The following is an 11,683-nucleotide window of genomic DNA, read 5'->3' as shown; positions in this document are numbered from 1 at the left end:
ATGTATCATAAGTTTCAATGACGTATTGTGTAGCATAAGACAGGAAGCTCTAAAATGTTTGCATTTGTACATTTTTTTCATAGTATCTTAAATGAATAAGTGAATAAGTGAATAAAGGTGTATTGAATACTGTAAATTCAGAAATTATTGCGATGCTTTTATTATTGCACAAATAATGCGACAGGGTTATTATTGCAATAATTTAAACTCACATTTTTTTTTAAGTGAACTAAACAGAATTTTTCTCAATACCGCAATAATTAAATTGCATTTTAGGTCTAAAATGGCAAAATCGCAATAATTAATACACTCAATAATTTCAGAATTTACAATATATATTAAAGTATGTCTATTGGAAAATATTTGACTGCATACTTAAATGAGTGAGAGCTTGATGGTATGTAGAATCAGCTAGATTGTACCACATCTTTGCCAACATCCACACATATACTGGATCAGAGGGTAAAAACACCTGTTATAAAAATTTTAAATCCAAAAATTAAAAAAATCATGACTTTTGATTGAGTTAAACCATTTCAATTTGTTATTTTATAGCGTGTCTTAATGTTGTGATGTTACACTATGTTTCATGTAAGGGTGAAGGTTGGCACCTATTAAATGTTTAAACTTGCTGCATTTGTTTGCACCTGTCCTAAGTGAGGAATCTGATGTTCAGTGGTTGTCATTGTTGATGTGGTTCATAAGTGTTTGTTGTTTCTCCTTTTGATACACCAGTAGTTCAGACAGTTGGTTTTCTTGTTGAATTGTTTTACACGGGTAATTTTTGAGGCCCTTTATAGGTTGCTGTTTGGTGTGAGCAGATACTCTGAGTTGAAGGCCTTATTTTAACCTAAAATGGTTTACTATTACAAATTGTGACTTAGATAGAGAGTTATCCTACCGCCTTTTCTTATATCTATTGCAATAATGTAGCTGGCCACTAGAACACAGTCCTTCAGATAAGCTATATATTGAAAATTCATTTAAAGCATGAACAATTCTTACTTCAGAAACATGTTAAAATATAAAGCTACCAAGTGAGAGGATTTTACATTTTTTTGTCATGCGAATTTTGCTTACTTGCAAAAAGTAGACTTTTCAAGTGTACAGCCACTACTTGGCTTCTTGATAAAACAATTTATCGGTCGTCCAACTGTCTATATCAATCTGCTCAGCTCTAATAAAACTCCATATCACGGCTTTGTGACGTCAAATCGTTGACCTGGCCTTAATAACTTTGACCCGGACATATCAGCGACGTCATAATGTTTGAACTGACGTTGATAAGTTTGACCCGAACTTATCAAGTCAACTTCCGGTTGCTGGTGAAACTAAGACAATACTTCCAAAAGACGCAAATACAGCCCGATAAATCGATTATCAGGTTATCGGCATATTAATATTGTAAAATATCAGCTGCTCGACATAATATGAAGGCTTTTTGATCTCGTTGGCTGCGCTTACTCGACAAAAAGCTTCATATTATGTCTCGCAGCTGATATTTTACGATATCAACATGCAGACAACCTGATAATCGGTACAGATGCAAACGATACAGAATGTTCTGTGGATTCATTGTTTTTGTGGAAATTTGATACTTTGTTGAATATTTAAATTCAATGTTTTCCTTGGCTTATACCATCTTAATCAATGAAAATAAGTACCCTATGAATAATAATAAATTTACAGTAAATTATCACTAACTGGGTATCTGGTCCTTTTTGCTGAAATAACTGTATAGCTATCGGCATAAGATGGTTGGCATTGTTGAAATAAAACAAGGCAAAGGACAAGTTATCTACAAAAGTAAAAAAGTCAAATACACAATCAATAATTAACAAAATATATCACCCTAAAAAAGTGGATTGTTTTTCTTTAACATGTGTTGTTAATCTAACATCATCTTTTAAAAAAATATGTTTTTAAAACACCTTCAAAAATTATATTGAGAATAAACGTTGACAAAGATAATCATGTACAACACAAACAATTATTATAACATTGTATCTTGCCAGGGATGCTGTTACAATCATATAAAGGAAATGGTGCGTAAATTTAGTTTAATACATGTTAACAAATGTATTAAACTAAATTTACGCACCATTTCCTTTATAAAATTAGCATTGATATATATTTCATTCATTTAAATTTGGTTTTGTTTCTTTTTAAATCAAACTGTTTCATGTCATTTAATGTGTGAATAATGCTAATTATGCAGTAAAATTTCATTGGTCCCTAACTATAATATTGAATAGTAGAATTTTTATTGCTTTATGTCAGCATCTCTAAAAACATATATATATCAACTAAAAGGAATATAATGTAAAAGATTTCAGAGGTTTCTCTTAATGACAATATTGTATAATAATTGTACTGTGCATGGGTTGGTATATATTTTAGGATACTGTTTCTTTCTGCATACATCATAAAATACATTACAAGTTGTTGTCAACACACTCCTATTTCCATTCTCTATTTTACAAATGTGTCTCTATTTCTACGCCTACAGAATGCTGTCTCATTAATGTTCTTAAACATATCCATGAGAAATTAGAGGAGGCGCATAGGAAAGAAAAGTTTGGTAAAAAAATTTAAGAGTCCTTAAATCTAATCTTCAGTTATATCAGTCATTTTGTTAATAGACTAACAAGGTAAATAACAACCAACTACTACATGCAGTTGAATATAATTCCCTATTCCAAAAAGAAACTATCCTCTTATTTCCACCATTCATTTTTAAAATGAAAACATTCAAATAACTATTCTAATTTAAACGCCTATAAAGTCTATATAAAAAAGAAGATGTAGTATGATTGCCTATGAAACAACTCTCCACAAGAGACCCAAATGACACAGAAATTAACAACTATAGGTCACTGTACCGCCTTCAACAATAACCCATTTATAAGCAACTAAGAAGTTTAGGAGTTATATAAGTAGAACGAAGATTGATACATGTAGATGTTATAGATTTTTTTTCTTTTGACAAAGGTATTAGATAATAATATTTATGTAACTTACAACAACTTCATCTGACTTTGCAGGGCATCCTTCTAAGATGGCCAAGTCAATAATGAATAGCCTTTTAGCAGCCATGGCTTGTTCTATAGTTTTGCCTTCCAAAAATGGTTGAACCATTTCTTCAGTCACTCCAAATCTATCAAGATGTTAAAAGATAAAATTACCATAATTGCTACTTCAAGAAAATGAAGTTGTTTATAGCATGTTATTATTATGTGTTGAAACTCCAAAGTACCATTACGCTTAATACTAAGTGATGATTTGTCCTATTCCTGTTTTAATAATATAAACAAACACATATAATCATGATAATACCGATTTTTCTAGAAAACCCTTCAATATGAACACTCAAGAGCATAGTCAGTAATTTGAGTACTCTCAGAAGTTTTTTTGTCTTGTTTTTACAGATGTATAACTACCACTGCCACAAGCACTTTTGTATTTTTGTTAGACGTCATTCTGCTTTGTATCGATCTGATGAGTTAGGCCCTTTCAGGTGATTTCTATAGTTTGTTCTTCTGTTGAACCAATTTCTCAGATTATATAAGGGGGAGGGTTTGGCCTTCAAACATGTTACAAATCTGGCCACATTCTATATGTGTCTGTCCAAAATCAAGAACCTGTAGGTAAGTGAATGTTAATTCATGTCTCAATTTAGTTTGTTGAATTGTTTTGTTATAAATTAACCTGAATCCATTTGGACTTTCTCAATATTAATAATCTTAAAATAATTAAAAGTTATACTTGTCTGGGATTGCAGTGCACAGACTGATGAGTAAAGAATTTAAACTGGCAATTCTCTGTCTTCCAAACTCTGCATCATCATTAAAGAATTTTGAACCCTGTTAACAGAAAATATACTTTATTAAAAATTATGCAGTCCACACAGATCTATGTTTCATATATCAAAATTCCATTTTTATTATTGTGATACTCATCCAGTCACATTATTCACAATCATAAAATTCAGGAATAAATATTGAATGGTTTACTTAACTGCATTTCCCTTAAGTCTTTTTTGTGCATGCAACCTTGCATATAAAATCCACCTAAAGGTCCATGTTTCTACTTATTTATACATCCCTGTATTTGGAAACAATCAAATTAGAAAGTGCTATTTTTATTTACAAATGATTTAGGTGTTTCAAATAAATGCATTGACCATTTGTCAGGCATATTTAATACTCTTGTATGTTTTTGGTTACTATTCACTGTGTAATAATTATGCAATAGCAGTATTCATATTCTGATGGGGATCATTTGCAGTAATGATAACATAACAAAATACCATTTTTAAAATATATTGATAATTAAGTAAACAGATTAAAAAGTTTTTCACAGTTTTTCAAATGTACATTTTTTGTTATATTTTGATGGCCTTAAGCAATAAATACAGAATGTATAAGAATAACATTTTTGATAGTTATCAAAGTCAAATAAGCGGTTACCTCTGGAACACCAAAGACTTCTGTATACATATCCTTGATGTCATCTTCATCCTTCCAGTGGAAGCCATTGGCTATCACTAACCTCTTAGTCTCTTCTGAATATATAGTGGTCTTATGTCCTATGTTGAACTGTTGAAGTATTCATAATATTATTAGTTAATCATACAAGCCAATCAAATATATTTTTATAAATTTTAATCACAGTTACTTATGTTTTTACAATTTTATTAAATTTTTTAAAAATCCATTTAGTTAATTTTGAAACTCAACTTAACCCACATAAGATTTGGAATTACCGACCAATAGGATAATTGAATGCACCACAAGAAACTCAATTTATAGTGGTCTTGTTAATATAACTTGATAGAGTTAACCTTCTTCATACAGTTACTTTAATCTTAAAATGATAAAAAAAAAAAAGATAATTGTCAATTCTCGCATGTCTCAAGCTGATATTTTAGAAAATACAAAATATGATATTGGTACAAAATGTTACTTTAAACTGTCTAATATAAACAACTTGTTGAAATATTTTCGATCAGGGAGAGAAAGGAGTAGGTCCGGGAAGGGCCGATTTTGGCCTCAAATTTCAGGTTCATCTGATGAAAGATTTTGAACACTTTTTAAACACTTAAGTGTCTATTTTATTTGAATTCATTAGTTGATGTGAAAGATTTTAACTGATTTAGTCATAAAAAAACGCACCGATTCAAGCTGAAATATGAAAAATCTACCAAATATGCCGAAAAATGTCACTTTTCAAGCTTGTTTTTGTCTGAAATGAAAGTGGCCGCATCCGTGTTCATCCTCAACCTTTATATATGTTATGTATTATCGTAAAATAAAACTTACATTTCAATATTAAGGATGAACACGAATGCGGCCCCTTTATTTTTACACGAAAACCGTCTAAAATTGAACTAAAATGCTAGAATTGTGAAGTTTTCAGTAATTAAGCATGACTTAATGGTGCTAGTACCCGATATATGTGCATTGTATTGTCAAAAACAGCCCATATTTATGTAGCAGGAGCATTTTACTGTGCAATAAATAACTAAAAGTTTACCTTTTAACAATTTTGTAAAACTGCTATATTTTGGGGCCAAAAAGGGGTCTTACTGGACCTACTCCTTTGTTAAAACTGAATAATGCTCTTAGTACATGTATCTTATTTTTTTTTTAATTACAAATTTTATTTTATATAAACATAGACTCACTTGATAATCAAATGAAAAAGTCTCATTTTCTGGTAGTTCTTTAACCTACAAAATACATCAAAATCTTCACATTCAATAATAAATCATTCTTGTGTTAACTTTTGGTACAGTATATGTGATACTGAACATGAAAATGAGATGATGTTTTTATGATTTGAAAAAATGAAAAAGATTGTATTATTCATATACACATATTGAGTTCAACAGAACTTAGCAGAAAGAACATTTTCTTCAAGTTCAAGTTTAAATATTATGACACTACGAAATCATCAAGGTGTTCAGTTGTGAAACAGAATTGAAATTTATTAAGATCTTTCTAAAGAGTAGGGCCAATTTCTACTGAATCCTTTTACACTGCAAATGCACTATAACAGTTTCAAAACATCCCTGAAGGTCAACATAAATTTTTCATTTGGTCTTAGAACATTGCTAGAGTTTTTTTTTTTATAAACTAATGTACACCAACCCATTTATTTTAGTAATTGTTTTTTTAATATTTCAACAAAAATAAAACTGTGCAGAGTTCTGGACTCATCATTTTTTAAACAGATGAATCCAAAGATGCATATAGGATTGTAATGTGCTGTATCAACTCAGCCCAAATCTCATCATTTTGGAAATCACAATTTAAAATTGATCAAAATTTGCTGTCACTTCCTTGCTCTTTTTCTAAGCAAGATATACATGTATATATAATAATTTACTTAATTAGGCCTTCTTTTACTTTCTGGGTCTTAACACATATAGAGCTAAACTAAATTAAATTGCAATACAATTTATTCTTCCTACTGTTATGGCGAAAACAAGCAAGTCCTGTCCTGTAGTCACAAAAATTCTTAGTGAGAACCCTGAAATGAGTTCACGTTTTGAAATGCATTGGTCATTGACAATTTAAAAATTAATGCAAGTACCTGAGCAGGTAGTCCAGGCACTTTCACTTGTAACTCATATTCTTCCTTCATATTCTCTAATTCAGCTAATCTCATTTTTTGGAAAGGATCGTCTTGTGGCAAGCATGTGTCTATATTGTTGAAAAAGTAATGAATATCTGCTTTGATCCACTTCATTACCGTAAATAAAGAGGTGATGTCCGATTCTACATTGGTTACCTCAATCCAATCTAAATACCAGTTGCAGACACACCTTCAGTGTCATGCATAGCTCGATTCTTTTAACTTCAGGTATGTCAACGTCAAAATCAACTGTATAGTTATCAATGCTGCCTCTGTCAAAATTGCTTTTGAAGAAAGTATCAAGGTTAACCTTGGTTGTCTGTAGACCCTTTCCATGCAGTATTATATATACATTGGCATCGATTCCAGCTCCCTTTTGGTCTCCAGTTTTAACGGATATAGTGTAAGACGGCATGATGAGGGAACTTTCAGTCTTTAATTAATTTACCTGTTGATGAGAACAAAAACATAATTTAAACAGTTTATTGTTGCCTGCTCATGCAAAATATCAACCTACATTTGTACCTGGAAAAAAATTATGACACAAATTCAGCCTGCACTGTTAGCCACCAGTCTGATGCTTCAGACTAGTAAAACTTTATTCTGAATAGTAAATTTTTGCAAAACTTTGTTTAGACACATATGTAAGGAAAATGTCTGAAGATTGGTCTTTGGACTATTACTAAGTTGGAAATGGTGCAAAATGCAAATTGTTTTTTCATGCTCTAATTATATAACCTTGTTTTTGTCTAAATAATTTAATCCCTACCTACCAAACCATACAAGACATGGGTCTGCAACATCAAAGAAAGAATTTTTTAGGGTAGTTGAAGTGATATTGACATGTATATGCATAACCAAGATCTACACGGTTAAGCAAAAAGATCTTTAGCTTTGAGGAAGCAAAAGTTGTTAAACTCCCTGCCTAACCATGCAAAGGGTGAGTCGGAAGAGTCTCTCAATCATTTGGACAGTTAAACAATTTTTTTCAACATGGAGTTCTAGATAACTACTTCGCTGTCCCACATCTATTGTATTCTACTTGAATGTGGGTCAACTAGGCATTGAGACAAAAAAGACTGACCAATAGGTCAAACTTCGGACTGTACATAAATTAAATCAGTCCCATTTATAAACACAAAGTCAACTTGGATCTGTTGTAATGACAACTCAGACAAGGTATTAAAATAAAAGAGGATCTGAACTTTTTAAATGATTATAAATTTATAACTAATAAATGTTATATTTGACATGACAGTATCATTTACATGTTGCTGATTTTTGTAAAAAAATAATCAATTTTCTACTTGTAAAACTAAATTCAATATGTTTAAACAAATAAACAAGTCTAGGTAGAATTTTTTTCATTTCATATTTGAAGAATTCTTTCTTTCTTTTTTTTTTTTATGCATAAAGTCTATAAATGACATGAATGATAAGTCAACTCTGACATTTCTTTTATATGATTAAAGAAACTCACCATCTAGAATGCTAATGCTAACAAAGTATACACAAAGACAGTCAGGGGAATTACTTAAATGAGTGCTTTCTAAATAACATTTTGTCGAGAAATGTTGTAAGTAAAAGGTGTCTTTCTTTAATAATCACCTGTTTATGTAGAACAAATAAATTACCATACTAAGGGATTTACTGCTTTATTCTGTTGCTAAAATTATCAGAACCAACATTTGTGTTTATTATGTTTATAGGATGAGCCATTGACCGGTCATGTTAGGTGATGACCTTGTACTGAATCTGGGTCAATGAAATGAAAATCACTTGTTTAAGTATCATAGATATAGGAAGATGTGGTATGAGTGCCAATGAGACAACTCTCAATTCAAATAACAAATTATAAAAGTAAACCATTATAGGTCAATGTACAGCCTTCAACATGGAGTCTGGCTCACACCGGACAAAAAGCTATAAAGGGCCCCAAAATTGCTAGTGTAAAACCATTCAAACGGGAAAACCAACGGTCTAATCTATATAAAAACCGAGAAACAAAAAACAAACGACATCTACTTCAAAAACATCACTTCTTTTAGTATTAATATCTTAATTTCCCCTTCTAATTTCAAGACATTTCTTATAATAATAAGATAAAATCTAAACCAGTTGTTAAAAATTTTGGTAATTAAGACAGAATTTCTAACTTGCTACTCCATTATCATGATTATAAAAACTCAATTTTTAAATATTTTTGTAAAATTAACTGCCATGAAATACACCCTCTTGTTAAAAAGAAGCTTTCAAAGCAAACAAATCTATATCTGAAGCTGGAATATATGCTTGGTACACCATATCAAATCACATTTTTGATGAATTTAATACTAAATTATGAAGAATAATACATGTATGTCATGTATGTTGATTTTGAAAAACATTTAAAACTTATCAATATTCACCTAAAACAAAGGTATCCATATTTTACCACAGGTGTGTACTCTAAAGCGTTTGGAACCTTCCAGTGGCAGGCAAGGGGGTCCCACTGACTGATCTAAGGAAAAATGAAGGAGGGGGGTATTCAGTGATTCCCTATATAATCAACCAAATTTTTCCAACAAAAGGGGAGGGGGATCATATTACATGTAGTATGCCTTCATTTTAGAACAGGTTTTTATTTCTGCTGGAAATAGGGATTGAGACTTTATTTAGTGGGAATAAGGGATTGGGACTTTATTTAGTGGGAATAAGGGATTGGGACTTTAATCTTGTAGGAAGTTGGAATGGGACTGGAATCAATGAATAATTTTTTGGGATCAGGAAAAAAATGGCATTTTTTATTTTTTTGCTGAAATTTAGAATGACCATGATGACACCCCCTCCAACCGCCCCTCTAATCTCATTTCATCATTATATAGTCAAAACTCTACTTAATACTTTGTCTTCAAGTATAATAGACACTACACAATGGCTTTATCTACGGCTCAAATGACCAATTGACAGTCAGAGTCAATGGCGGATCCAGAACTCTTTGTAAGGGGGGCCTGCTTCAGCCACGCTTCAGTGATTCCGTATATAATCAACCAAATAATTTTCCCACAAAAAAGGGGGGAGTCTGGGCCCCCCATCCTAGATCCTCCTACATTGTCCTATGTGAGTTGTATTCAAGGACAGGTTGCATTGGTTTTATTGTGGATGATTGGGGTGTTCTCCTTCTTTAGCCTTCAATACAAAAGTATTTTGTCTATTATTTGCTCCTTTTTAGTCACTGCTCTTGTCTCTTTTTCAGCTAATTTGTAAAATGTGATTTTGGTTTGCTTATATTAATTGCTTTCATTTATGATGGTTGATTATCCATGTTATCCACTATATTCTGTGTTTTGTCTAATTTTGTGCAATATTCTAGTCTATAATGTGATTTTGGTTTGCTTGCTTTCATTTATGATGGTTGCTTATTTACCAGGGGCGTAGCTGCCGTTAGGCACTTTAGGCGCCTACACATAATTTTTTCACAAATATTTTGTTTTTATTAAAAAAGATAATAAACAACGTTATCTGTAGATGAACGCCAGTCAAGTTGTCAAAACTCTTTGATTATTGAATGTCATGTGTACACTAGTCTCTCGTTCTTAGTGAATGAAATATTGGATAGAATTGAATGTTTTTTTATGATTTTACCTTAACTATAAACTAGAACTTTGGTTCAGATCATTTCACTTCTATCAACAAAAACTTGAATGAACCTCAACTTATAAACACGAGTTTTTAAATAAGTTGTTGTTAGTGTTCAACTAGTTTTCTGTTTTGTCTTCACCAGACTTGCCAATGTTGGTCGTCCGTTTGGCTGTGCAGGATGTATAAATACGCAGTCAGGTCTGGTCAGAGTGGGGACATTAAATCTGATGCCTAGTTGTAGAGAGAATGCCACTCTTTGAGGAGTTCGTAGTTGGCTACTGAAAGGCGAAATGTCTGCTCCTATCCAATAATCCATCATTTTCCAATGCATGGCATTTTCAAATTTCCAGACCTTCGTCCTGGACGACACCTATCACAGGACCTAGCTCCCAGTTGTATTTACGGTAATATTTTTTTTTTGGTCTTGAACTTGCATAAATATTTGACACTGGATGTTTAAAAATCAATCAATCAACTAGCTTCCAGTAATTTTGAGTACTTCGCCCCCTGTACCCCTACTGGCTGCCTTGAGCGGCCCACAGACCCCCTGCCGATGGGTGACTACAGTTGACAGAATACCTAGCTACGCCCCTGTCTACTATATATTCTGTGTTTTGTCTAATTATGTGCAATATTCTAGTCTATAATGTGCTTGAGTTGAGAATGAAAATAAGATTGTTAAAACTTATTCGTTTTTTTTAATATCAAGTTGGCTAAACCAGCTAACAGTAACAGATAATTGAGATAATTTGTCCGACAAATTATTTAAAATACAAATGAAATGTACTTACTTTAATATATAGAGTAGAATAAATTTGACTCTTATATGTATCCCTGTTCACATGCAAGCTACAAAATCGATATATCAGGTCTAGTTCATTCAGAAGTTTTATGCACACAAAAACTGAGAATTACTAAATAGAACTGGTCCGAGACCAGTAGATTCTGGATCCAATCGGTTCAAAAAAATATAGCGGTTACTCACACATCAAAATAACAAAATATTCACCTCTCAAAAGTCAAACAAACGATCCAAACCATTCTGACATGTTCTATAAGTTGTAGTAAAAGAGAATGATGACTTTTTTTTATGATTATCATTGTGATTGAAAAAAAGACGGGAAAACGAATACAGAAGAATGAAATCAAGAACCGTAACTCTTTATATTGTAAATGAGATAGTGTGTTTGTTAGTATGTATGAAGTTATTGTTATGTTTTAGTAGTGCTGATATTATATTTTAGAGAGTGAAAACGTGCATTCAGTGTCATTGTTTTGTTATTTTCTTGCAATAAAGAATAATGGATACTCATATAACTTGGGTTTTTTTTCTACACACATTCAAACGGGAAAACCAACGGTCTAATTGACAATATTCAATATTACAAAAATAAAAACCAAGTGCTATAGAAGTCTATGATGT

At 31.7% G+C, this 11,683-nt stretch overlaps 1 protein-coding gene across 1 annotated transcript; it reads right to left on the bottom strand.

The window, feature by feature from the left end:
- Positions 1–349: 349 nt before the first annotated feature.
- LOC139507638 (polyunsaturated fatty acid 5-lipoxygenase-like) lies at positions 350–11,220 on the bottom strand. Its single transcript, XM_071295832.1, has 7 exons — positions 11,052–11,220; positions 6,598–7,087; positions 5,687–5,731; positions 4,470–4,598; positions 3,766–3,863; positions 3,022–3,157; positions 350–472 (listed from the first exon to the last, which is right to left on the bottom strand). Exons 2-7 carry the CDS (start codon positions 6,751–6,753, stop codon positions 350–352), a joined length of 687 nt encoding a protein of 228 aa, XP_071151933.1. The 5' UTR covers positions 6,754–7,087; positions 11,052–11,220.
- Between the last annotated feature and the right edge of the window lie 463 nt (positions 11,221–11,683).

Source organism: Mytilus edulis, unplaced genomic scaffold (genome assembly GCF_963676685.1).
Source record: "Mytilus edulis unplaced genomic scaffold, xbMytEdul2.2 SCAFFOLD_2003, whole genome shotgun sequence".
NCBI classification, from domain to species: Eukaryota; Metazoa; Mollusca; class Bivalvia; order Mytilida; family Mytilidae; genus Mytilus; species Mytilus edulis.
Note: the sequence above shows the minus strand (reverse complement) of the source record. Positions and strands in the feature narration are given on the sequence as shown.